The sequence below is a fragment of the Aplidium turbinatum genome, chromosome 3, assembly GCF_918807975.1.
Source record: "Aplidium turbinatum chromosome 3, kaAplTurb1.1, whole genome shotgun sequence".
Lineage (NCBI taxonomy): Eukaryota > Metazoa > Chordata > Ascidiacea > Aplousobranchia > Polyclinidae > Aplidium > Aplidium turbinatum.
In genome coordinates this window covers 8,970,479-8,998,127 of record NC_137474.1, presented here as the reverse complement: position 1 = coordinate 8,998,127, position 27,649 = coordinate 8,970,479, and the positions used below count along the sequence as shown (strand labels likewise).

The following is a 27,649-nucleotide window of genomic DNA, read 5'->3' as shown; positions in this document are numbered from 1 at the left end:
GTATTATGGGTATCTTCATAATAGCGGGAGAAACACATTTATAGCAAATTAAATTTTGATTTTGAAGTACCGTATTTTAACTCGGCACACATAGCCTATAAAGTTTAAACATATTATGTAATATAAACGGCATGTGTGATATTTTTCAGAAACTAACATATGATAATTGTTGATTTATTAGTAACAAAATTTCAAATGAGTTTCATCAGGAAGCCATATACAATGATACACATGACAACTACCTAGGTTCTTGCATATGACATAAAAAAATAACACAATAAAAGCTTCAAAACTCTATTCATTCATCAGAATATTGAGCCAAAAAAATGATTTTCTTTTGTAGACAATAGAAACCAGGAATCTATAGGCTAGTAGGCTACTGTGATGAATTGGTTTTTATATTAGTTGGTCTCAAACATGTTTTAACATTCATTCGTACTTTATCGCTTTTATATACGGTACATTCTTCTATAACCTGCTTTTGCTATGTTGACATGTGTTGTTTTCATTGACGGTGATCACAAATAAAAACAAACTGAAATGAAATTCATCAAATTGTGATGATTACAAGGCTTGTTAGTACAATGAGTATGCAGACCTGCCATGTGAAGCTCCAGAAAAGATCAGTGAAAGACTTTATTTCCAAAATCATTGATAACAAAACAACTTTAAATTGGATGCAACTTAGTTCGTACCCTGAACAGGTTGCACCCCTTTAAATTTACTATTAGTAAATGACAACTTTATTATGTTGTCTAGATTAGTCATGTATGAATCTATACATTTTTTATCCCTAGCATTTTTTGATGATTGTAGTTGTAGCTATTTACCAATTGCAGTGCTTTGTCTCATAACATAAATATATAACCTTCTGATGAACCCCCTTTTTGGATGAAACAAGCTTTAAAGGTTTTAGAAAGTAATAACTATATTTGATATAACATTATATTCTTTGCACCACCAGTCTAAAAAAAGTCCACTTTTTGATTAGACACATTTTTCTTTAGGTTTGATTAGTCTTCTTGCACTCTTTATGTAAGGCTCTAGTAAAATAAGTTATTTTATAACTTCTCAATCAGCTGAGTTGTAGATATTGATGTCTTTTAACCTTAACTGTTATCTATAGAGCTCAGGAGGCTAAGTTATTTTTTGTGAAAATTAAGTTCTCTCAATTTTTGAACTTCAGTTTCTCTGCAACTGATGATCATTTCAAAATGTTCCCTTTTAGTAGATACCCTAAGAAATATTTATGCTGTCGTCTTCTTTTGTGTGAGACAAGGTTGTTTAGACTTCATGTGTGCATTAGCTAACAGCAGTAACAAAATAGCTTTTATGGTATAATATTTATCCAATGACGTCAACAGCCCTTGCAACTATAGGTTTTTTATAGATTACTACAGGAGCTCTGTTCCTGTTACTATTTGAATATTTTTTTTTACTGGAACAGTAGTTGCCAGACTCACACTTATAGTCTAGCACTGCTTTAACTTCATAACACGAACACATTCTCATGATTATCCTACAAATATTTTTGGTAGTGAGTAGTTGTGGAGGCTAGACAAAAAATAAATACAAATAGCTAAGATTGGTTTAGCTCTGCATGTTTAAAAATTTATTGGGTTTGCCACCTTTTCCTTGTGTTGGTTCCGAATTCGTGTTTACCGTTTCACTTTTGGCATGTTTGAGCTGTGGATAAAAATTAAATTGATCTCTTTCTATTTCCCTTATTTTGAAAAAAATGTTTTCTGAAATATAAAGGGAATTCCCCTATGCCATGGTATCAGTGTTTTGCTTCATTGAATACGCGGCAGTCTTTCATTGTTTTTTTCTTGACAACATTATTTGGTAGCATGGAGATAAAGCATTGCAGAACTTTGATACAGTTTTGTTGTGGCATGAACCTAAAATGACCTTGCAAATAATAGTTTTGCATGCAACATTGCTAGCAATTATTTTAAACAGCCAATTCAGGAACGTTGTATCAGAAACAACTGTTCTTTCTGTTGTCTATAGTCACGCATCATTGAATGCAAATAAATTGCAATCAGCTGTGAATTGCACCACAACGTACATCAACAAAAGATATCCTTTACCAAATAAATGGCTCATTGCAGTAAAGTTTCCTCTTCAAACTGTTGATGATGAAAATGATCCAGCTAGATCACAGTTTATAGAAAGTGTTATTCGTATGAGAAAAAATGAAGAGGTATTGGCAGTTGTTGGACCATCAACTGAAGCTGGCATTCGCGTGCTGCATCCTTATATTGTGTCAATGTCAATTCCTCATTTTTCTGCCACAATGGAAAGTTCTGATTTGAAAAATAATTTTCGTTTTCCTTTATTAATTAGAATGGTTAATACTCATGGATCAACTGAAGTAAGTTCCAAACTTCTTTAGGCTATGTCACAAAAATATTTAGGCTAAATTTGATAGTTTATAGTTCAAGTGAAATTTTTGTTAGGGTTATGTTTTGAATTTGTTTGTCTCCAGCAACATATCAGTAACCAAAAAAAATTATTGTTTTTCCGTATTCTTGTATTACATTTTAAGATCACGAACAAAAAAATCTATTGTCTGTTTACACCAGACAGAAGACTAGGTATCAAGTTTTTTTGCTAAACTTCAATATTGTCACAACCTATATTTATTTTTAATTGAGGATATATATACCATAGCCTATCAGCTAAAAATAACTTTGTGTAACAGTTTTTATGGCTACTATTCTGATTTATTTTATTGTTGCAATACACAATGCTGCAAAAGTAAAAAGCTTTCATAAATAGAAGTTTTGTTATTGCAATTCAAGGCTTTGCCACCTTTTCCCGTTCATTAATGTACTGGTAGGTCTATATCGATTTTTTTAGTTAGTATCTTTTTCGTCCTGGACATGACGAATGTTGTGTTGATGACGAACGTGTTGATGACGAACATGTTGATGACGAAAAATAAAATGATTGAATTCCAGTCTGTAGTGATAGGCATACTAGTTATTTACTAAACTGCTTTTGTGATAGGCTCAAGTGATTCTACAAACAGTTGCCAGAATGGGATGGTCTAAGCTTGGTATTCTAGTAGAAAATGATGATGTTTGTTTGTCTGTTTTCCAAAATTTGTGGGTAGAAGCGGATAGTTTTGGTATCAAGGTATACTTTTTTCAATGGTTTCTGTAAAATAGTTGGGCTGCATTTGAGCAGGGGTGCCGTAAGCGGGAGGGCAAGGGGAGCGGATGCCCAGGGGGAGAAAATAACTAATTAATGTACTACGGTACGGTATTCTGTTTATTGTGTGTTGCATTTATATCATTTTATCATTCTAACAACCGGTTACTGTATATAATAAACAAGTTTTTTAATTAAAATGATGTTTCTTAATTTTTGAAAAGGTTAAGAAAAATAGGGGGGCCATTGATTTTTCAAAATTTTCAAATGGGGCCACGGTGTAAAAAAGGTTGGGAACCCCTGATTTACTGTATACCTCCTTGTAGAAGAGTGGTAGCTGTAGTAACAAAACACAAAAGTGGATTGATCGTCCAAAATAAAGTAAATGATTTATTGAAGTAGCCTACAGTATTTGTTTTTTTTTTAATCTACAATTGTAGTTTTGCAAACTTGGTTCGGTAATGGTGCTAACAAGGTTGTGTGAAAAATTACACTATTTTTTTTTTATGTTTGTTATGTTTTTTGCAGATTCAAATAATCAGCCACCTTAATCGAACTGATGCAGAAACAGTTAGTCTCAGAAAGAAACTCATTTCTCTAAAACAGTCAGGCCAGCGAGTATTTGTTATTTTGTCCCACTACCACAGTATCAAACAAATTTTAAAAGAGGCTGAGTTACTTGGGATGATGACATCTGGATGGGCTTGGATACTGACATCCAGTGTTATGAACCAATACTTGGTGCATATAAATGTTTTTTTTTTATGTTTTAGACACTTTAAAATCAATTTATGTGTGCATAGTTTAGGATATTTTCATAGAATTTTTTATAAACCTTTTAAACTCTTTTAAACCATAAACAGACATAACTCAGCAACAACACTACATTTAACAGTATAAAAAAACAAAAAGCGAACGTTTTCGGCTAGTCTTTAATATGTATTTTCTTATAGGCTTGAAAAGGGCTCTATAACTAGCCAAAAATGTTCGCTTTTTGTTTTTTATAATGTTAAATGTAGTGTTGTTGCTGAGTTATGTTTGTTTAATGATATAAATGTTTGCATGTAGCCTATTGGGACAGTTTTTATTTTTTAGAATGACAATAAAAGTGCAGCAAATGTCTCAATGCTATCTAAGTTATCGGGTTTGATTGGAATTAATGCAAAGGCTTCATCAGAATTTTCTCATGAGTTTACCAAAGAATGTGGTAGGTAAGATATAGAAACTGTTTTTCCAAAAAAAAAATTCCATTCTATGTTAACTTTCACATTAGATAGAAAGACTCCATTTTGTAATATTGTTTTAACTATTCCGATGAATGAATGTTATAATTGCTAAAGTATATAGATTATATGCTTTTATTTCATGTACAGTACAATATGTAGGCTAAGTAGTTTAGTTTTTTCATGACTTTTGGTTTAAAAATAGCAGCAGTCTGGTTCCACTATGGTAGCTTTTATGTCGTGTTTTGGTAGGTTCCCACAGTTTTGTTATCAAAGCATACATCCAAAGCATATTTGCGTTCACTAAAGGTTTGCATTCTTTATTAATATCAAACAATAAAAGTGGAAATGTGACAAACTTTGGACCTAAAGGTAACATTTGTTCTTATTTTATTTGAGTTGAAAAAAATTCAAATGGTTTATTATAAAACTTATATATGGTACTTACTAAGTAATTTTTCTTGTAAATTTATCTGTAGTTCAAAACATTAAGAAATCTTTTTGAAATTGAGATACATAATGGATTCAATGCAACCTGGGTAAGATGTCTTAAATCTTAGGATCCGCCTTGCCCACTGTGTTTACATTGTGGTTTTACACACTGTGATTACAGGATACTTTGCTAATCAAAAATAGCAAGGTTATTTGAAATCTTTTAGTTGAAGTGGTGTTAACAACAAAGTGCTGCAACTTTCAGGTGCTGTTTATTGGAGAACTGTCTTTGTAGTATGACACTCAACTGTGCATGCCAATAGTTGAACCAGTCACTTGCTATTTGCTTGTTTATAAAACCATATAAAACCAAGTATTAATTGATTGCCAGTAGAGATGAATGGTTCGAATATTAATCTTAAAAGTTGGATGTTAATGAACTTAACTTGTCAATGATTAAGTATTTAGAGCTTTCTTTGCTCCATATTCATTTACTAGTTTTTCTTTTCTGTTTTTCTAGTATGAAAGTATGTGTTTTATTGATGAGAGTCGATTTTTTTATAATAGGAAGTCGGTTCAAAAGCGAGCTGTTTCGTCACATACTGTCACCTTCCAACTCATCTCAGACAGCTTATCCTCATGCAGTTACTTTTGATTCGCAAGAACGTATTGTTACGTCATCTACTTTCTTTGAAATATTGAACCTGCAGAATAATAGTTGGATATCTGTAGGTAAGATAATAATTATTAATAACCGAAACAGTGGCATTTTTTAATCGTTTCTTTTCATTACCCTAAATAAAATCACTTTTCAGATAGTTTTTAGCTCTTTTAAATAGTAGACGTTCACTTGCAGAACCGTCAAAGGGGGTGACCTTTATTTTTTAGGTCAAAAATAGAAAATGATTTTGCAGTGGCAGTAAAAAAAGTAATCGTTTTAATGTGACTCAATCTTGTTTCAGGTAGTTTCAATGGTACTTCTGCATCTTTGCAGCTGAATCGGAGCAAGCTGTTACTGATGGAAGACAGCACAGAGTGTATGGATTACATTACTGATCTTCAATACCAAACTTTTGAAGTTGTTACATTTTCTGCTCCCCCATTTGTCATCATAGAAGAAAACGGAACTTCAGACCAAGTTGGTAATTTTAGATATGCTGTGGAAAATCTAATGACCAGTGTTTACTCCTGCAGGCATGGTTGCCGTCAAAGACCCTAATCAGGATAATATTTTTTTTTGAAATGCTTGAAAACTGCAAAAATAATAGTTTAAAAAGAGTTTAGTTAAACAGCTTATATATCGTTTTTTCTTTCTTAAAATAAGCTAAAGTGAAACATCCTTCTTTCCGATTGATTGGATTGTTTGGAGCTTAATTTTACATTGGATTGTGGCAAGTGAAAAGTTATGAGCAAATCAAAGTGCATATGAAATGCTACTGTATGCATAATCAACAGTAGCTGTTTAATGCACCCGATTATTAAATCCCATCCAAGACAACCGACTCTCTCTTTTTGCATTTCAAGGTATATTTACCGGCTATTTCAGCTGTCACCTGTTAGATTTACCATGCTAGATTTATCATTACTTTCAGCCAACATAAATTTTAAACTCAACCAGGTGTCTTAGCAGAAAAAAATCTTGTATCTTGGTGCTGAAGTTGTTTCATTGCAGCGCAACAAACTGTTTCATGGATACGCTTTTGACTTACTCCATCAAATAAACAAAGAAGCAGCTTTTTCCTACAAAGTCAACATTCTTGAATCCGGCGTGTTTGGATCTATCGATTCTTACAACGGGCACTGGAATGGGTTGATTGGCGAGCTTGTGGCTGGCAAGGCTGATCTTGCTGTCGCTCCACTCACGATTACGAACGAACGTTCAAAAGTTGTTGACTTTACGACTTCTTATCACAAAGTAAGTTGTGTTATTTCTAATGCTCTGTCTCATGACAGTGGCATCATGGTTATAAGCGTTGTTTCAATAGGTTTCATTATGCATACAATACTTTGTTCTGAAAATAGTATTATACCCCGGTAATGCGACCAATTTCAGGGCTAAAACGTGGCGTGTTACCGGATGGTGATTGGTGACAATACATGCTCGTTACCTTTTGTGAATAAAATTATAGTTTGATTAAACAGTAATTATAATTTTGAATTGAAGAATAAGATTTGGCTATAGAGTGAACCCTATATGATACTTGTTAATGTGAGGGCTTGAAGCAATATTATCACCCCATTCATCAACAATGCACTATTAAGGTCTAGGCTAAATACTTTGGGTTATCGCTTCAAGTAATCCAGTTATTGTTTTAGTTGTAATTTATTTTAGCAGTGGCAAATTATTATAACTTATCACATTTCTGCTTGTACTTTTCGCACATTATCAAACAATTGGATAGAATTGTTGAAAATCATTATTTGCTGTACACTTTGTAAGTATCAAAAGTCGCACTGTCAGTCATATATGCTTTTCTCCATTTTTACCAGACAGACTTAAAGTATCTTTTTGATGCTGAGGCTACGCGTGGAATCTTGTCCGGATCGGATGGCTTTGCTTTTCTTCTTCCATTCAGTAATGAACTATGGGGCGTGATAGCTGCCAGCGTATTTGTGTTCGCTTGCTATCTCACTCTAGTTTCCCATTTGAGCCCATATGGAGCCCACGGCCATTATTTCCAAAGTGAAGATGCAGAAAAAAACAGAATGAGGCAGGAGCGTAGACGCAGCAGCGTGATGTCCATCATGGGACACTCCAGCACGTCAGTTTTCTCACGAAGGAGATCCTCAGTTGGTCCTGTTGTGTTGGACCCCGACTCTGTAAGTATTACGTCATTCAAAGAATTCATATGCAAGCTATGCGTTGAAACTGATTAGTGAACGAAGAAGCTTCAAGATCAAGCCGCGCTGGTTCGACTCTCGGAGTGTGCGCTTGAGCAACGCACGTTAAGGACTGTTCTCCATTCAGCGGCATCTAATGGGTGGAATAATTCCCCCGCAACAACACTTCAACAAACGGAAACTTCACTCTGTCAATCTCGATAACCAGCCCTGCGTCAAAAGCCTCTTACAGGTATGCGAAACTACCAGAAATAACCTGTCAATGCTTTGTCAGTCCAAGGATAAAGATTCAAAACCAAATCACTTACACTCTTACAATGTTACTTACCCAAAAACAAACATATAAATGTTACTGAGCAACGTATAATTTTGTTTCTACGTTAAATTTTCTGCCAAACATTACCAGGTTTTGTATGCTTACTTACAGCTCATCACAATATTGCAGCATAATTGCAGAGTGCAAACTGCTTATGTTGTTTGCACGGTTCCCAATGTTCGTGATGTAGGCCTACATGCTATTATTGTTATCAGTGGCGTTGTGCGGTTATTTATAATGAAGTGCATGCAATCTTGCTTCGATAAGTTTACTAGCCAATATGTCCATATAGGATAAGGTAGGCTACTGCTGCATAAACAGATCCTTGAAAATATGCTGCTATAGTCATATCAAGTTGAGACAGATAGTAAGTTATACCAACAGCATAATTTCAATAAAAAAAAAAAAAAACTTTTTAAATTGCAAAAGAATCAAATTTTGGTTGAAGTAAGGCAATTAATTAAGTTAGCTAGGGTATTTCTTATCTTGCTTCCTACGACTGAAGCAATCAGGGGCCTCCAGTGCTTATGGACAAGCCGTCATCGATTGTAATTATACCGATACTTGTTTTAATTCAGGGGTATAAAGCCAAGATGTCCGATTCTTCATCACATTTTGCTCGCAGACGAAGCAGTATTTTTTCTCAAAATCGACTTAATGGTGAGAAAGCTTATAAACATATTTATTGGATCTTGCATCCAGGCCTATGCATCCAGACCATATTGGGTCATCCATCCATCCGATGGTTAACGATTTAGCTTTCTAAAGTATAAATTTTTTGTCAACTTTCAAGCAAGTCTTCAAAGCGAAGCTGTGCCGAACCTTTAAGCCAGATAACGTGCCTTTATTAACTGTCCTGCCAAGACACAGCCGCGTGTCTTTAGTGGGAGTTGAGCCAACGCCCTTTCAAGCGTCAGGCAAATACTCTTACCTAGAGCCGTTGAGAGGATATTTTGGGCTTTGTACTAATAAATTCTGGGCTTTCATGACAACATAATAAGACTTTATTGAGTTTCACTTTTAGCAGCATGATCGTTGCTTATTTCGCAATGTAGATTTTTACGACCTGTTTTAGCCTGATGCCACGAGTTCGCTGTGGTATTAACAAATTGCACTAGCTTTCGGGATACATTGCCCTAGTCATAGCAGATGACTAGGGAACTGTATTTACTGCTATTTGCTCGGCCCACACAGTTGATAGCAGATGCTACATTTGACATCGAAAGTGGCGTGTATGATTTGTAGATGAATTATTTGGATTGCAGTGGTGGTTGAATTTTGTGGCTAAATGTGTTTCTTTTTTACTCTCTTCTTGAGATAAAAGCATGTTGGGTTCGTTATCATGTAGCAACGAAATTCTGTGTTTTTATTACCGTTAAGACTTTAATAAAATCTTAGTAGCAACATACGTATACTGTAAATATTGTCTTGCTTGTATGCGAGGTAAAATAGACCTAAAAAACAATGCAATATTAGAAAAATCGCTTTAGAACAAAAGTAAAGTAGCGAAATGGACTATTTCTATCACTTCAAACTGCGGTGCATCTTTTGAAGGATTTCTATTTAGCAGTCAGTTCTGAAACAATGTAAGTTATTCTACTTCACTGTGTAAACTAAAACATGGCAACTAATTTTCATTTTTCCCTTGTTAGAAAAAAGTTTTTTGGATCAAGAAGAGGATGATGATAATGATGTAGATGAGGACATTGACGCTGCAAATGAGAGCAAAGCTCGAAGGCAGATGTCTTTCACCAATGCCCTGTATTTCGCGTTTGCTGGGCTGCTGTGGCAGAGTCCGGAAAGCGTTCCGCGGGCTCCATCGTCTCGTGTTGCGGCTGCAATCTGGTACATGATCGGAGTGATTGTCGTGGCATCTTACACAGCCAATATGGTCGCCTTCGTTAATAAAGATTGGTGAGCTGAATGACTTAGAATCAGGGCTGTAGATTTGTGGAGACAGAGTCAGACAAATTTTTGAGTTTTTATAGTTGAGTGTTTTGTTTTTGTTCCTTTTCTGCAGCCCTATATTATTTACTTTTGCTGTGGTTTTGTTTTGTATCACCAGGAAACAAGAAAATAACATTTTTATATTATATTCACTGTTGCCCAGTGAAAGAAGACAATCTGACTACAAACAATATAGCTAACGAACAAACTCTTTATGAATGCAGTAATATCATTAAGTTTTGTTCATTTTTTTTTCGCTGTGAAGGCAATCCAGCCACTTACTTCATGTACGGGAACTCCTGGCACAGTCTGTGGTTACCCCAGGAACAATATACGGTTCGTCTGTTCATTCACATCTTTTGTCTTCAAATCTTCCAATCGCAGAGAAATTGTATGAATCCATGCTGCAAAATCCATGTAAGAGTTTTCAGTGTATTCTTTGTAGAGCTACGCCTCTTATGGTTATACCAGGCCTAATTTTATCCCATTTTATTGAAGTTTAAAAAAGAGATTATATTCAATTGTTTTTTCTTAATTTTTTTTTTAAAGTTTTCTGCTTTCCAAAGTTCAATCACTTTGAATGTGAAAAATCGTTCGATTTTAAAATGTTTCCATCTTTGTTTATTCTTTTATGATGCTAAAAATGTCAACGTTTCATTTTTTCTTTTTAGCTCCCTGTAGCATAACTTACAACTTTAATTCGCATTTTATTAACTTTTGATTTAATTCCTTAGCTGTTTCATTTCAATCCAATTTCTCTACTTCTCTTGAAAAATCTTCAACTGGTCAATTTTGTTTGATTTGGGAGAGTTCGACGTTAGATTACGTTGCTGCAACGGCTGAGTATTGTCGTCTGAAAACTGTATCTCTGGGACTTGGCGAACACTTTTACGCTTTTGCACTAGCTAAGAATTCCCCCTTCACAGGTAAGTTAGTCGTTGGGTGGAGAAGCACATATGCAGAAAATTAAGAGATGAAATTTAATTGTGAAACATGTTACAACCTAATATCATGCAGGCTAGCGTGTGCTTGGTTTAACAATATGTTGCAAACAAGAACTTGAAGTGAGCGTGTAAAGCATTAAAAAGAGTTTCAGCTAATCACAGTTGCCAACCTTTCATGTAAAACGACACTTTACTCCGCTCATTTTCAATCTGGACAAGATGTTACCTTCCTGCGTACAATTAGGGAATAGTCTAATCTTTTACAACAGTCTAATCTTTTACAACAAAATACCCCACCTCAAAAGCGAAAGGTCATTTATAAATTGTTTGCCTGCTGTCGATGATGTCGTGTTGTTTTTAGACAAGATATCCGAATACATACAAAAGTACAAAGACAATGGTTTCATTGAAGAACTGAATCAGAAATATTTTAATCGTCCGGATGGCTGTAAGCTTTCAAAAGGTACAACTTTCATCGTCTATTTCTATTTCACATTAAAACTTAACCGACCTGTGGTCATTCGCTATGGTTTTGCCTCTAAAAATTACTTTCTAATTTTCGTTTAAACCTGTCTTCTTCGCCACTCCAAGGGTCGAGGGGCTCTGCTTTTTACCGCCCTTGAGCAGTGGCGTTGACTCGGTCTAAATGTTTGAGCAGGTGTCGAGCAGCAACTGAATTGCTTCGTCATCCAGTTAGCGCTGTTGTGTGAAAAATTATGTGTAAAATTATGAAAAGTTTTGTTTTAAATTTAATGATGTTGGATTTTTGCGCTACTCCGACTTGTTTTGCACTGGTGGGATGGTGCAGCTAGCCAAGTGTTTGTTTTCCAATCAAACGATCCTGGTTCGACTCCCAGCTTAAGCCGATTGTTGAATAAACACCACTTACTCAAGGTGTTATAAATTTGGTTGCCTAATTGCTCAAGAAAAAGTGGTAGAGGGAAAGGAACTGGCCATCCTACTCTCCTTAGTACCGAAGCCTAACTATTATAAGCTTTTTGTTTTATCCCCAGTAAAAGGTAGAGGTGGTCCCATACTTGATTCAAGTGTCGACTGTCGGGTATGAGAAGATAAGGTTCTCATTGTACTAAGTCTTTGGCACTAAGGAGAGTAGGGTGGCCAGTTCCTTTCTTTCGGCCGCCTTTCCTTCAGCAATTATGCCCACCCAATTTATTACACCCTAGGTAGAGGTGAGCGGTATTTTCCATTACCAGTTGAAGCCGGGAGTCGAACCAGGTTTGCATAATTGGAAAATCAACGCCTTATCCGTTACGCCATCCCTGTAATTGGTATCAATTATAGGACCACCTGCAATTTTTCTTGTTCTCATCTTGTTCTACGATTTACAACCTACAATACCACCTTGTTCTCAATGTTAACATTTTCAATTTTACTTTTGTTGCATCTTAACTAACTGTGCTCATTAATTTATCTTCTAGATGGAGGCACAGAAGAAGAGGAGTCATTCACGCCATTGACCTACAGCAGCCTCTCTGGGGTGTTCACCATGCTCGTTCTAGCTGCAGCAGTCAGCCTGTTGGTTCTATTAGTGGAGTGGTTTGTAGCCGGGTTCTCGGACGTTGACCGATCTGACCCTAAACGACCGGCGTCAATACAACGCGCTTTGACGGTCCGATGGAAACGATTACGTCACGACGCCAGGAGAAATTGGCTCCCATTCCGAAGATTACGTGGCTTACGCACAAAGTTCTTGTAAGTCTTGGTTATTTTATTTAATAAGCGTCGTGAAAGCAAGCCTTGTTATGGTTACTAGCACCGTCTGAGAATGAACGTAGGCTAAAACTGTTTTTATTGCTTTATGCACCTTTCATTTGAAATTAAAGACTTTTTGAGTTGAAGAAGTGCTTATATCACAAAAGAAAGCTTTTGAGAAAGAAACTTGAAGTTTTTGTTGCTGCAATAAACGACGCAGTGAATGGCATTGAAAAGGTTAGTTTGAAAAAATTAATTCGTTTAATTATCACACGTTTACCCTATGAGGACCAGTGGGACACGTATGTATCACAAATTAGAGCTGTTTAAAATTAAATACTTTTAATATTTTTAGCCTCTCGCAGTGATTTCCATGGAATTGACTATGAGAAATCCGAAAATGACAACTATTTTGCTCTTAGATGATGGGATACCCTGTCTCAAGAGCCCTAAACATTTCCTGTCTATTTTTTGCTCATTTTTTCCATTTTTATCTATTAAACCCTGATCCTGGCGGTAGAACTCTACACAAATTAATTTTAAACAAGTCTATTCTGTACCTAATACACATGTGTGCCACTGGTCCTCATAGGGTTAACGCATGATGGCTGTAGTGAAAAAATCTGATTTGACACCAAAAAACGGACCTCATTTTCAAACTGAGCGACCCAAACTACCCTGTAACAATCTTTTTGTTATGCACCAGAAAGTCGGTTTCAAGTTGTTGACCTCTGTTATCTGCTGTCTCAAAAGAATTAGTTACATGGCCTTATAAAGAGATTTTCCAATGGATTTTTTTAGTAAGGAAACCGAAGCTTTTAGCGACTCCTTTTAAAATTTCAAACGATCCACCAAGGCGTGGCGACGCACTGTTTGAGAATCACTGTAATACACAAACAAAGCACAACCAAGGCAACATGTTGTAATTTGTCAATCATGTTGTAAAATAGAAAACTTTTATGGACCCCCCCAAAAACGCTTTGGGGTCCGCGAACCCCCGGTTGAGAACCGTTGTCCTACATGTTATTTGACAAGACTGACATGACTTATTTGAAACTTACAGACCGTCGCTAACCCTTCAGTTGATATTCTTTAGGCGAGAGAAAACAAAGAGACGTAAAAAAATTGTATCCAGTCGCTGTTCCGTTGAACCTGACCAATGGAGAAGATACACGAGTTCCGCCAGCGCTAGAAGCTTGAAACCAGGCCAATCTATTTCTACCACCGAAGTCAAGGGATCAGTTTCTTGAACAAGGATTTGCTGATGGATATTCTATTTTTTGTTTGATTTTTTTGCTTTGACATTTGTCTGTGTAAATTGTTTTGCAAAAATATAGCTTGCGGTCTCCAACAAAAATAATCTTATGAAGCCAGCTTTCACGGTAGGCTATCGAAGCATAGGGGTAGCCTACATGGGCTTGGTCTAATTCTTCCACCTTTTTCTAAACTTCTATCTTATTATGTAGGCCAGGGCTTCCCAAACTTTTTTGCTCGCGACCCCCTTTTATCTCCTAAAATGCTTCGCGGCCCCTTACGATTAAAACGACGAACAGTGCGAAATATACATTTGTGATATTTATTGAAAAGCTTACATCTAACGAAAGCCAAAAAAATTTACCGTTCTCAGTTCAGTTTGTTTTTATTTAAGTTATTTCTGACCATAACAACGAAGTCTATAGGCAGCCTATTGGAAACAAAACACAAAAGCAAACACATTTATTCAGTGTGAACAAAGCAAGTCCAGCCGTAGCGCAGTGTTTGTTAATGCAGAATGTTGTTTAGGTTGGAACGGTATGCGAAGTAGGAACATTTCAGATAAATCATTTTGAAATTTTTGTTTCCAGATGTTCAATTTTTTGATAAGGGAACGTTCAAATATTACGTAACGCCTTCGAAGGGGAGGGGGGGGGTTTATGCAAAGCGTTACGTTAGCGTCACATCGGGGGGGGGAGGGGGTTCAAGCAAAACGTTACGTAACGCTTTCGAGTACGAAATGGTAGTTTTTTGTGCTGAATTCGTAGTGAAAAAGCGTTACATGGGGGAGGGGGGGGATTGAAAAAAGCGTTACGTTGGCGTTACATGGGGGAGGGGGGGGGTCAAAAATTCGGAAAAAAAGCGTTACGTAATATTTGAACGTTCCCTAAACGCATCAATTTTAGATTTCAATGCAAAATATTGATGTTTTCTTCTTGGAGGGACAAATTAAATTCGTTCAGTTTTTCAAGCAAATCTGACATTTGGCATAATTCCAAAAGCTAGATGTCATTGCGCAAATGGTGGACTAAGACTGAATTTTATTCTGTTGGAAAATCACGATTTCGGTTTTCAACGTTAATTAGCTAGCCATTTTAAAGCTTTGACTTTTGAAAGCCATCTCACTTCACAATGCAGTAAAAGAGTTTAACTCCAATTCCATTTCACCTCATAAATTTTCAAAAATATGGGCAGCCTATTGAGTGCGCGACTCTTACTGAAGTTAATAACTGTCACAGCATCTCACACAGAAGCGTTAATATGCAGTACCTTTGTGAAAATTGGTAGCCTATACTTTCTGCAACTCCTGAAGTTCGTTACGCAACCTCTTGGGGGGTCGCGACCCCCAGTTTGGGAAGCCTTGGTGTCAGGGATGGAGGAACCATTTTAAAAGTAGGTGGGCCCAGAGGCGCAGCAGTCAAAGTCAATCCAACTCCTGGGGGGCTTCGCTCCCCAGACCCCCTTAGCATTGCTGCATTCCAGATACTTTGTATCATTTACACATTGAGTTTTCATGATGGTCTTTCGTACCAACAAGCGAAAAGTCTCCATTTTTGGGCCCAATTTGGCCAAAAAATTTACAAAATTGTTAAATTGCTTTATAGTGCTGTACAAAATATGGCGATGAACACACAAATAAAAAAGAAACAATACACACACAGTTATAATACCACCTGGGATAAATAATCTGCAGCATTATACAGTAGGCTGTACGCATATGTAACAGCCGCAGCACCAATATGCAAATAATATAATACTGGCATCAACAATGCACAGCTAATTAGTAATTACCACAAAGTTTCAATATCAGGAGTACCGGTACTGGTACCGTACAGGGCCTCCGAGAGAAGTCAGCACTGGTCGGGAAACGATACGAAAAATGGGCCCCACAATATTTTTTAGCAAATATACAACTGATTTGTATCTTGCGTTGCATGTTCGTGTTAAGCTGAAATTAGCCTACTTTCCTCAGCAAGAAAAGAACTTCGTTCAATGTAAAAATCATCAATAATAATCACTGGATTACACTTGCAGCAAAAATGCCATTGAGGCAAACTATTTTGTCTAGAAAGCTTTGTAAACACACAATAGGCCTACAGGCAACGGAAATAGTTCAATCAAGCATTTAATTCAGGAGTGTCCAAACTTTTTCCCACGTGAGCCAGATTTGATAATAAGTGTTCGCGGCCAACAGCCACAATAATTTTTCAGAAAACTGCAAGTTTAATTTATATGGTTTTTGTGTGTCTGCAGGCCAAAAATAACACATTGTACAACAACAGGCGCGCGCCATACAAAAACGTCTCGTGGGCCGGAGTTGGCCGCGGCCGCAGGCCGGACTTTGGACATCCCTGATTTAATTCAATCCTTTCTGGACTTTTTGCAATGCAAAATTACGGATCACAGCATCAAATGATAAAATTTTGCGACGTCTGAATTGATGCACAACATGTAGCCAATAGTTAGGCTTTTCAATCGGTTTTGAGTCATAGGCCTACTGGAGCGCAAACAATTCTTTACAGATTTCAGTAGGCTAATTGCTAAAACCACGTTCTCAAAGCGCAACCGTTGGAGGTAGCTACTGGAACAAAAAAAAAAAATCTTAACAAAACTATTTGGAAAAACCTTTCGAAAGTTGCAACCAATGATTCCTTGTGTAGAGATTATGGGGTGGTTCGTTCTGGTTTGCAGCTGTAGTTTGCTGTGTGGCTTTCTGTCAATAGTACCAACTCATCCAAAATGTCTTGAAAAATGTCATTATTGTAGCCTACAAATGGTTTAAATTTGTCCACATGCCCGCAACTGCACAGCAGACATAGGATGAAATTTTCATGAAACTTCAAACTCATCGACGATAAGTTTGAGTCTGTTGATACATTTGTCAATGCCAACAACTATTGAATCCTTAGCAATGTACGGTAGAATACATTTCCTTCGAATGATTCAGCTAGTTAAGTGGAGTTATAAAAGCGTTCTGTCCTCAGGAAAAGAAAATCATTTTCTTTTAAATTTATAGGCTAATTGCCAAGGCAACTTTAGCTTGCGAGTAGTAGCCTACTTTTCTCAACTTTCTCTTACTTAGATTACATCTTCCTTTAATTTCATTAAATTCATCAGTGAATCTTGTTTAGGAACGTAATCTACAATTCTACATAATGCAAAGCAGTCACAAATTTAAAACTGCTAGTTGTAGGCTACTTCAGCATTGACTCAGCTTCCGTTCAAGCTCTTGTTGGTTCCAACTTGATGCATTTAAGAAACGTTTTTAAAGCTTCAATTTCAAAAAGGTAATGTAAAGCATTGGGTGCGACTGCACCACAAGGATGCCAGAGCTTGGTTTTTCCACCTAGATCTGTTTTTTTTTTGACCACATCTGGGTTTTAAGTTTTTTTATTTCAAATTTAGGTAAATCTAGTTTTTTTTGGTTTTAACTTTGTACAGAGCTTGCATGGTATTAAGGCACTGGGATTTTCGATAAATGGTCCACACTGCAACACAAAAATGATAAGGTAGCCTACTGCTAATGTTTTTTGCATCAGCTACTGCAGTCAGTGAGGTACAGGATGCTGAAAAAATGATCCAACTTTATGAAAATGTGGATGACTAAAAATTGGAGTAGTAGCCTACAACTATTTGTGCTACTGAACATTTATTTATTGTGAATTTGAGTTATTCTTTTCAACATTATGTTCAAATGAAAAAGGCTAAGCAGGGTTTATTGCTAAGAACCAAGTTATCGTAGTTGTACACCAAACTGTAAGCAGTAAGCAGGCATGATGATTCTCCTCAGCCGCAGTCTACAACTCACACAGCAAAAATTTTAGTTCAAAAGTCAAAACTAACCTTAATGGCTAGCCTATACACTCATACATCTAGTCAGTTTTAGAAATTTTGGTTAAACACACACTGAACCTTGCTAGCTAGACGCTTTACCTTAAAGGTAATTTTGAACCAAAATCTTTGCTGTGAGCCCATATAGGCCTACCAAGCTCTTGTTTTTGTATATAGTCATATTACATTATATATTAACTACCATACCAACATAAGCATGTATATTGTATAATTATATATAATATACGCAGGGCTGGATTTCAGCCGGAACGGTCCGGAGCGGTGCTCCGGAAGCTCGATCAAAAAGTTGACTTGTCCAGAACGGCGTTCCGGAAGCTCAAATATTTTATGCTCTTATTATTTTATGCTTTGCCTTGTTCAGAGTAGCGTTAAGATGGTGTTTGCAATTTGTATCATTCATTTGATCCGTTATTGTGCAACCTTGAGGCAGCTTCACTGTCCCAGCGCCACACGCTGACGTTTACAATCCGATATTTTATTGAGCCACCTTGTTACATCACAATTCGTTTTTCCTGTATTTTTCCACTTTTGTTACTGACTGTTTCCCGCTGCTTAGCACCACTCTTAGTAGCCTATGCCTTGCCCTATTCAGAGTAGCCTTGTATGTCTGAGCAGTCGTGGTAGACTACCAACTGGAAAGAGTAGCAATAAGAACAGTCTTAATCCGCGACCTATTGGTCAAGATCCCCACAGAAGTACACCGTGGAAGATCAGTGCCGTCAAAGTCTTGAACCTTAGAATTAAGTCTTTCAGCTATGTCCAGTGTCGAAAGTTTTACCACTTGGCTTCGGCTTCTTATAAAACTTTCAATGCTGGACGGCTAAGTGTGGTTAGTCGACGAGTTTTATTACTACAGTGGTTCTCAACCGGGGGTCCGCAAACCTCAAGGGGTCCGGGTTTGTGAAAGTTTTCAGGTTTGCACCATGATTGGTTATTGCGACATTTAAAAATCGGTTGTGTTTTATGTATGTATTACAGTGATTCTCAAACTGTAGGTCGCAACGAACTGGTGCGTTGTTTGAAAATTCAAAGGACATTGCATAAAGGTTTGGTGTCCTAACTAAAAAAATATCATATAAAAGAATTAATTTTTTTAATAAGGCTATGTTCAACTTAATTCTTTTGAGCCATCAGATTGTTGATCAATGCAAATGCAAACGTTAGTCAGCAGTATCACCACTCACAGTTTTGCAACAACCGTGATTTTTACGAATTAATATTGATTACAAAAAAAAAAAAAAAAAAAGGAGAAATTCTTTGTAATAGTCGCAGAAATTCTATTAATTTTTGATGAAATTTATAAAAAAACATTAAATCAGCATACAGATTACTGATTTTTGATCCTGTGTGCCAATATATAGCTCATAGCATAATTTCGCCAATGTCATCAATCATCATGCTTCGCGAGTTCAGCTAATTCTCCTAAGCGTGTCGCTTCGAAACTTATGAAACATTTGATTCCATTAGGTCATTAGGAGACGCGATATAGGCTACCAAATCTTCAGTAAAGTTTTTTTAGGCGTCTGCGTCCAAAAGAGGTCCGCCAAGACAAAAAGGTTGAGAACCACTGTACTCGTACGTCGACTAACTTCCTTTCTATCCAATTTCCATTCCAATTTCATCGAGCGAGTGTGAGCACGGATTTTCACAAATGAACCTCATACTGACATCTAAGACTGAGCGTGCTTCTCTACGCACTGTAACCAGTGGCGGATTCAGAACGTAATTTATGGGTGGGCCTAGGAAATATCTTGGTGGGTCTTCACCAACAGTGGCGGCTCGTCTATAGAAACTGCAAAACTGCAGCACCCCCTGCACATTTCAGAATTTTATTTTTTTTTATTAATTTCACTTTTTTTTTCTTTTTTTTTATAGATCCTATCGACTAGAAGTTTCATAATTTCTGGATTTTAAAAAGTATTATGATTTTTCAAGTTTTATATTTGGAAGCTCTGAACTGCAAGCTCTGCAGTTGTGATTTTATAAAAGAAGAACAAACAGGAATCGTGACGTCACTTTTGGCTGAGGTTGCTTTAAAACTCGACGATACCGAACTGCAAACTTTGCAGTTGCTGGTCAGGCTAACTATTGTTGCAAGTATACTTCATCGTTTTCAAGCACAATGTTAGGTGGCTGTGACTGATGCTGTTACATGGTAAGACTAATATGCTTTGCTTTCTGCACAAAAAGATAAAGCTTAGACTAGGTTATCTTGATTGAGCTTAGACCAGGCCCGTAACTAGCTTGGAGCAGCAGGGGGGGCAAAAAGTATTCTAGAGGGGGCCCAACTTTTACCTTCCGAATCATGTACGAAAACGACGTTTGTACACAATGTGGGTATATTCACGCAAGAACATTAATCGTAGGCCTAATACAACGTTTACTAGGGTGGCTCTTAAAATTGAGTTTTTGAATTTTGCATGGGACACCCTTTCAAATGGTGAGGTTGTCAGAAAAAATAACTCTTGCAAATTTTTTTTAAATTTGAAGTTGATTTAGAGGTGGCCCTCCCCCCCTAAAGTTCTGTGCCCTCTCTCGAAATACCAAATCTGCGTATCTCGAAAACCACTTGAGCTAGAGATACGGTTTTTGTGTTAAAAGATGCAGAAAACATGGTTTTCTATCTGCTTTCTGAACATTGAATGCATCTATCTTGAGTAGAAAAGCAGTTATTTAGAAAAAACGCATTTGACCAAATCTTGATTTTACAACCTTTTTTGTGACCACGAAACCGTCTACAAAATTTCGTTTTTTTTTCTTAATTTTTGCACCTTAGAGGGAACACTGGTAACGATATTCATTTCAAAATGTAATTCTGGTCAGTACTGCAAGAAGCGATATTATCGACAATATTTTACATATTGCCTTGCGTATCGTGACAGGATGTCTGCGACCTACACATTGTACACAATCGGACAATTTCCCTGTCCTTGCAGGCAACCAACCAGCTGAGTTTTGTCGCGAAGAAGCCATCCTGTCTCTTTCTCGGCATTACGAACCCCAACCACTTGCTCCACTCAAGTCTCTACAAGTCTGTGAGCGAGCAATCGAGCATCCTCGCCAACTGAAATCGAGACACCCATTTGTATGTGACGCACAACTCCTGATGAAAACCGCTGAAAACCAATCCATCAGCGCGGCTACCTGGGAGGACAACAAATAGAGCTCAGAGAGGAAGAAGAACTCCTCAAGGCTCTAAAGTTTTATCTCCGACACCAGCCCCCATCCAACCAGAATGCATAATTTGCCAAGGAAGGCCTGGGTGTGGCACAACCGCCTGCGTGCTGGGCTACTGGAGTCAGACTATTCCGCTCAAACATGCACAAATTGGGGATGGCTCCATCCGCAATCTGTGAGTGTGGCATAGAGGAACAAACCACAGACCACACCATCTGTAACTGCGCCAAATGGTGTGCGTGGTCTGCTTGAACTGGATGACGAATCAATGCAATTGCTACTCGACACCTGCTCAAGCATCTAAACCACATCGGCACTGCCCAAGGGTGGTAAAAGATAGAGCCCCTTGACCCCTGGAGTAACAAAGAAGGTTTAAACAAAGAAGAATCGACAATATTGTTCTTGTTGGAATTTGGATTCAACAGTTTCCTGTGTTCAGTAACAACTTGCAAAAGAAACTGAAGTTGGTACTCATCTTCAGTTGAGAGTTTGTTAAAATCCGGGATTAGACTGAGAGCAACTCCTCTCTCTGCTCTGTCATTGACTACTGAAAGTCCCTTCGCCATGTGTAAAGCTTGAATAAATGCACCATCTTCAGTCCAATGAGCAGGATCCTTTGAAAGTCTAATTATTGCTTCATCTTCACCCAACAGCTGAAGCCATTTTGAATTAGAGGTGCAATACTGTTCTAGACCCTTATTGCTAAGAAACGCATCTACTTTGATGCTTCGTCTCCTTGGTGGACGTTCTGCTGTTTCATTTAACATGGTTGCCACCATTACCTTGTTACTTTCCACAGACAATCGAGAGTCAAACAAGGCTAGTTCAACCATTTCTTCAGACAGATACCATAAATGCAGACCAAGCTTTTGCATAAATCGCCTTCGCCTTCCAACAAGTGCAATGCATAGCACCTGAAGCTTGAAAGCAGATTCCACACTCAGGAGTTTCTTCAAGGAATATGACAAAAAACGGGCATTTTAGCTATTCATGAATGCATAAAAGTTTAGGAATACTTATTTCGTTTATTACTTTACCAGTTTTACAGGTTAGTTTATGAACTTTGTTTATTGAATAGCTTGGGCCACAATACTTGTTTAGCACTGTTTTGTGCTAGAATACCGAAAACAGGTTTTTTCTAAATAACTGCTTTTCTAATCAAGATAGACGCAATCACTGTTCAGAAAGCAGATAGGAAATCATGCTTTCTGCATCTTTTGACACAAAAACCGTATCTTTAGCTCAAACAGTTTTTGAGATATGCAGATTTGGTATTTGGGAGGAGGGCGCAAAACTTTAGGGGGGGAGGGCCACCTCTAAATCAATTTCAAAGTCAAAAATTTTTTTGCAGGAGTTATTTTTTCTGACAACCTCACCTTTTCAAAGGGTGTCCCACACAAAATTCAAATTTTTTTCATTTTTTGCCAAATAAGAGCCACCCTAACGTTTACATTAGACTAGTTTATCATAGAAACAGTCAGTGGCATAGCCAGGAATTTAGAAAAAAGGGGGGGGGTTGACGGGCGACGGGCGAAGCCCGACAGCGTCTTCGCCAAAGGCGACACCCAGCAGCGGGGGGTCTGGGGGGACCTCCCCCAGAAAATTTTGAAAAATTATTTTGAATTTGGTGCATTCTGAGAGCATTTTCAACAAACATGTGGGTATGAATATTCCTGTAAAATGGTGCTGTCCGGTGGCATAGCAAAAGGATAAGATCATGTTTTCTTCGGCATTTTTCGGAAATAAAGCTAAGTCTCTATGTTTTCTTGTTGCTAATTCCTGGCTGAGATGTTTGGTATTGGCAAAACTCGCTCTTTTAATACAGTTTTGTATAAAATTAGGCAATTTTTTTTTAGACTAAGCATCAATCTCAATATCGTGACGTCACACGTGTGACAAAGGGGGGGGGGGGTTGCAACCCCCAACCCCCCCTGGCTACGCCACTGATTCTACCACACCCTTAAACACACAATGTTTACAATTAAACACAAGAAAATTGAGTGTAAAACTGAAAAGTCAGCGAACAGAGCTAATTTAACATAATTTTTTCCAGGGGGTGCCAACGTTTTTGCAGGGGGGGCTTCGCCCCTCCTGCGCACCCCCTAGTTACGGGCCTGGCTTAGACTAGGACCTAGTCACTAGGTTATCATTATTGTTCTTACTTAATTAAATTTAAGCTAGGTTCTTTGTTTACTTGTGATAATAAGTTAAGGACAAAGATCTAGGGGTGTAACTGTAAGAACAACGCAACTTCTTAATTGGCTAGATTTTTTTATCAGCATTTTGCTGAGCAGGGTCTGCCATATTTACATTAATTCCACATAGCGTTGTTATTTTCAGGCTGTGTGTTGATGGTTTATAAGTGCTAGTCTAGTTGTGCAGCAAGCTGTAGACTGGTAGAAGGATAGGTTATGACATGGGAGGCTGCAACGTGGTGCTGTCAATGTGAACTTTCATCCTACAAACAGTTAATAAAGTTCATGAACATTTGGAACCCTTAAAATCCTGCCTTGATGAAATACACTACAGTCTACATCAACTACTGATCATACCATTTCAGAAGCAACAGGTATTTTGCATTACCTTACCAACAAAAAATTCCTCTTTTGGTTGCAGCTTTTTTATCAAATAATGTCTCATGTTGAAGTGATTTTCAACCAAATGCAATCTCAAGATATTGATGTGTTCAAAGTACATGAATATATAAGCAATTTCAAAAGTGCAATTTCCGTGATAAGAAACTCAAAAGTAGGTATATACCGTACTGTGAGAATTCTTCAAAAACACTTATGGCTGAAGCGAAGGAGGTGTGTGACTGCATATGTGTTGACATAATGGCTAGATATTGCTTCACCAAACAATTAGTAACTGCAAAATTGTTCAACAAGAGAAGCTTCAATAGCTTTAAAAATAAACTGCCCATACATGAGGTGGCAGTAACTGTGGAAGCATATCCCATCATAGAAAAAGAAAAGTTTGAAACTGAACTTGCAGTATTCTACAGCAGATTGGACATGCATGAATATTCCGCGTTATTTGAATTGTGGACATTTATTCAGAGATGCTCTCAGTGAAATTTCCAAACTGTTAAAAATCCTCCTAATTATTCCTATGACCACAGCAGAGCCTGAACGCTGCTTTTCGACATTAAAAAGAATCAAAACTTTTCTGAGTACCATCAATCAAGAAAGGCTCCAATCATTAAATGCTTTTGCCGTCATTTCAACAGAGAAAAAATTCTTCGTTACCCAGACATTAACGACAAAGTCATCATTTTGCTCAAAAGTTAACAAGAAGAATGGATTTTGTCTATAAATAAGCTTGGTTCCAGTTGACATGGAGCAGTTTATTTGTAAGTAACTTATGTTTTGTAGTTTATCCCACTGTTTACCTTTGTATGCACCCTAATTATAGCCTGCATAGTGCATGTGCAGCATGCACTGTAGGAACTTTGTGTCTTTTGTTTATTTGTTATTCATAGTAATAAAATAACCCATCATAAAATAATTTGTCAGACAAACCACAAGAAATCTTGTATTTCAGCGAAAGAAAAACTTTGCTGGATGATCCATGGACTTGACTGAGTCCCTCACTAAACGGAGTGTTCAACTCGTCAACGATGCAAAACACCAATTTGGGAAAAGAAATGTCTGAACAATCAATGGCAACAGTTTTGTATTTATTTATTCACAGACACACATAATCAAATCTTCAGAAGCCATCCTAAAGTTAAGTATCGTACTGATTAATTAATCTTTTTATGTTTTGGGTTAGGCCTATAATAGCCTATGCCTATCTAATTTGTTAAAACTGGTAACTATTTACAAAACAGTGCTTATATGCATATTATATATATGATATTGCAAATAATTTTAACCAATGTATATTATATAGGCTAGATCAGTGGTTCCCAACCGGGGTGCCGCGGCACCCTGGGGTGCCAATTGCAATGCTCAAGGGTGCCGCGAGATATTGAGATATTGCAATACTGCGGCCCATTCTTTATTTTAACTTTAACCCGTTAAGTGCAAAATTTATTTATTTCTAACCTAGTTTCAGTGCGTATGAAGTTGCGCACCTCCCCCAGTTATTCCCAGCTCCTTTCTGGAGGGTCGCTTGGTGGGGAAGTCGCTGGCGGTAAGTAGGCTAGATAATCCGCGGTAAGCCTTTGTTTTCTCGCCCAGGAAAAACAGCGCGAAAGAGATTTTGACTCGTTGCTGTTCTTTCCATAAAAACATTTGAAACGCATCATTATTGCCAGGTTTCATGATTTTATTTTGCGAAGAATTCGAGAAATCCAGTTTTACTGGACTCTCATATTGTTTTGAATCTTAAAGAAGAATTATAAAGCTTTGGTAGAGAGTTTGCTTTGTTGAACCATAAGAAGAATTAATTGACATCCGTAACGATAGAAATTTTAAGCTTATGCACAAGCAGATGCCTCTCCACGACTTCTGGATAAAAATTCAAAATGAATGTCCTTGCGTTGGAAAGAAAGCTATTGTGCTTTTGCTGCAGTTTTTTACGTCATAGCCTACTTATGCGAGAGTGGATTTTCCACAACAAACTAAAAAACGAGAATGACTGCTCATAGTCGAGGAAGAAATGAGAGTGGCTTTATCGAAGGTGCTCCCAGATATTAAGGGACTTTGTGCAAGAAGTCAAGCCCAAATTTCACACTGACTTTTGAATAACATTTATTTACGCGCATCTCATTCTGTGTGATTTCATACAATTATTTGAAATACAGAAACCTCATAGAATTGATCCAGTTTTGCCAGGGTGCCGCAAACTATTTATCTCTTTGATAGGGTGCCGCAAGGTCAAAAAGGTTGGGAACCACTGGGCTAGATTGTCACTCTCCTGTTGGACACTTCCTTTTTACTTGTAAATTAGGAGAAAAAATCTGCTTTGAATTCATCGTATTTTTTGTCCCAACAATGGTAGTTGTAGCAAGATCCGATATCAATTGAGCAATTGTTCAAACTGGAAATTAGTGTTTTCGTGTTTAAATTTCACAACAATTTACTACCAGATTGCTTCTCCAACCGTTTTAAATGTGTCAAAGAGGTTCACTGCCTGTGTACAAGAAACCATGATAATGATTCTCTAAACATTCCATACTTCTCAAAAACGCTTGTAACTCAGCATTCAATAGAATTCACAGGTGCGAAAACATGGAACGAATTTCCTTCTTCAATAAGAAAGAGTGATACAAAGTCACTTTTTGTCCACAATCTAAAACAAAATTTAAGCAAACAAAACGGATACGCAATAGAAAGACAATGTAGAAAGACTTTCTTGCATTCTTGTGAAGATTTTAGTGGATATCCGAAATAATTTACAAAAGATTAGGCCTACCTAACAATAATGTCGACTGCTTGTGCTGTACTTTTATGTTTGTAGATATTAACAGCAAACGCAACACTCCATAATCAACACGACACGTCGCAAAAGGGGATGAGAGCTTCATCAACACCATCAGGACATCATCATCTTATCTACCAGCTGCTCATCCATTCCATCTTCACCCACCAGGACAAGAAACAATAACTTAAACTGGATCTCAAACCTTAATCACCGTAGGTTACTGTGTGATGTGCAGTCTGACCATAGAAAGAGCTCAACACCTGCTCTCCTGGGCCACATCGAAAGGAGCTTTTGCCTGAGGAGTGAGGATGGGTTTCTTTTATGTTCGGTTTTCTTTCTCCAACCATCCTATTATTATTATGATTACTGCTCATTGCTCATCCACATCAATCTTGGAACTGACAAATTCAATCCACAACACTTTTCATTAGGTTGTTACTACACGTGTGCTTCTCTCTGTTTTTGTTTTATTTTTTACTGTTTGCTTTTTGGGTTTTGTGGCCGTGCTAACTACAGACACTACATGATTTTCTATTCAGGAACGTTTTAAACCTTTCAAGGTTTTGCCATCTTTTCCCGTTCGTTAACGTGCTGGTAGGTCTATATCGACTATTGTAGTTAGTAGTATCTTTTTCGTCCCGGACGTGTTAATGACAAAAAATAAAATGATTGATTGATATTCATATTATGAGCAAAATGTTCCCATCTATTAGGCCTACTTCAGATTTCCTATTTTGTACCAACCTTTCAGAAAAAGCAATTTTTTTGTTTCAAAGTTCTAAAAGTCCACATTTTCAACTGCTCAAAATTTTTATTTTTTGTCCTGAAAACACCAGCAATGGCATTTTAGAGCATATAAAAGTGCAAAATTTTCTGGGGGGGCATGCCCCCAGACCCCCCTAGGAAGCTCGCGCCTTCGGCGCTCGACTGTTCGTGTCACATTATGACGTCATACTTACCATCAACATTTGCAGCACCCCCATCACCAAAGGCCACGAGCCGCCACTGTTCACCAATAATGCCACGGCGGGCTAGCACACAAAAATTAAAGTGGTACTGTAGGCTATAGTGATAGGCCTACAAATGTTAAAGTGGTAGGCTATCATGCTGTGAAATAGTGATGCCACAGACAAGTCAGTGGCACTTGGTTGTTCTAGTGTTCAACATTAATATGTTTTTTCATGAATCTGGTTTTGAGTGGGACCACTGTCAATCTGGGTGGGCCTGTACCAATCAGGCCCACCCTGTAGATCCACCTCTGACTGTAACTGTTTCAAGTTTACTCTTTAACGAATGGTCCGTCCTCCACTGAGAAAGTTTTCACCAGCGCAGTAGCCTATGTTGGATCCTGGTTTCGCCAAGGACGTAACTCGGCAATTGAGACCCGAAGTCGTCAAAGGTCTTAGCCTTACCTTATGGTT

General features: G+C 37.5%; 1 protein-coding gene and 1 long non-coding RNA gene across 3 annotated transcripts; both read left to right on the top strand.

The window, feature by feature from the left end:
- The first annotated feature begins 1,906 nt into the window (after positions 1 to 1,906).
- Positions 1,907 to 13,925, top strand: LOC145766518 (glutamate receptor ionotropic, kainate 2-like). The gene is made up of 16 exons (XM_082578243.1): positions 1,907 to 2,377; positions 3,016 to 3,144; positions 3,688 to 3,900; positions 4,255 to 4,366; positions 4,635 to 4,754; positions 5,382 to 5,546; positions 5,777 to 5,952; positions 6,487 to 6,729; positions 7,305 to 7,634; positions 8,550 to 8,631; positions 9,624 to 9,885; positions 10,184 to 10,335; positions 10,653 to 10,844; positions 11,224 to 11,325; positions 12,302 to 12,575; positions 13,672 to 13,925. The coding sequence occupies exons 1-16, from the start codon at positions 1,907 to 1,909 to the stop codon at positions 13,823 to 13,825; spliced, it is 3,177 nt and encodes a 1,058-aa protein (XP_082434369.1). The 3' UTR covers positions 13,826 to 13,925.
- A 9,277-nt stretch (positions 13,926 to 23,202) lies between these two features.
- Positions 23,203 to 26,911, top strand: LOC145767277 (uncharacterized). 2 transcript variants are annotated; one of them, XR_014288756.1, is made up of 3 exons: positions 23,203 to 23,427; positions 24,088 to 24,210; positions 24,402 to 26,911. It is a non-coding gene; the product is annotated as an uncharacterized LOC145767277 (long non-coding RNA). The 2 variants fall into 2 exon arrangements; XR_014288755.1 differs by having other exon boundaries at positions 23,203 to 24,210.
- The last annotated feature ends 738 nt before the right edge of the window (positions 26,912 to 27,649 follow it).

What these genes read in the sequence shown, in the direction of transcription:
- LOC145766518 (XM_082578243.1), top strand. Translation starts at nt 1,907, where the DNA reads ATGACCTTGCAAATAATAGTTTTGCATGCAACATTGCTAGCAATTATT. An exon ending in ATACTCATGGATCAACTGAA is followed by an intron (nt 2,378 to 3,015) that starts GTAAGTTCCAAA and finishes CTTTTGTGATAG; the next exon opens with GCTCAAGTGATTCTACAAAC. An exon ending in TAATAGTTGGATATCTGTAG is followed by an intron (nt 5,547 to 5,776) that starts GTAAGATAATAA and finishes ATCTTGTTTCAG; the next exon opens with GTAGTTTCAATGGTACTTCT.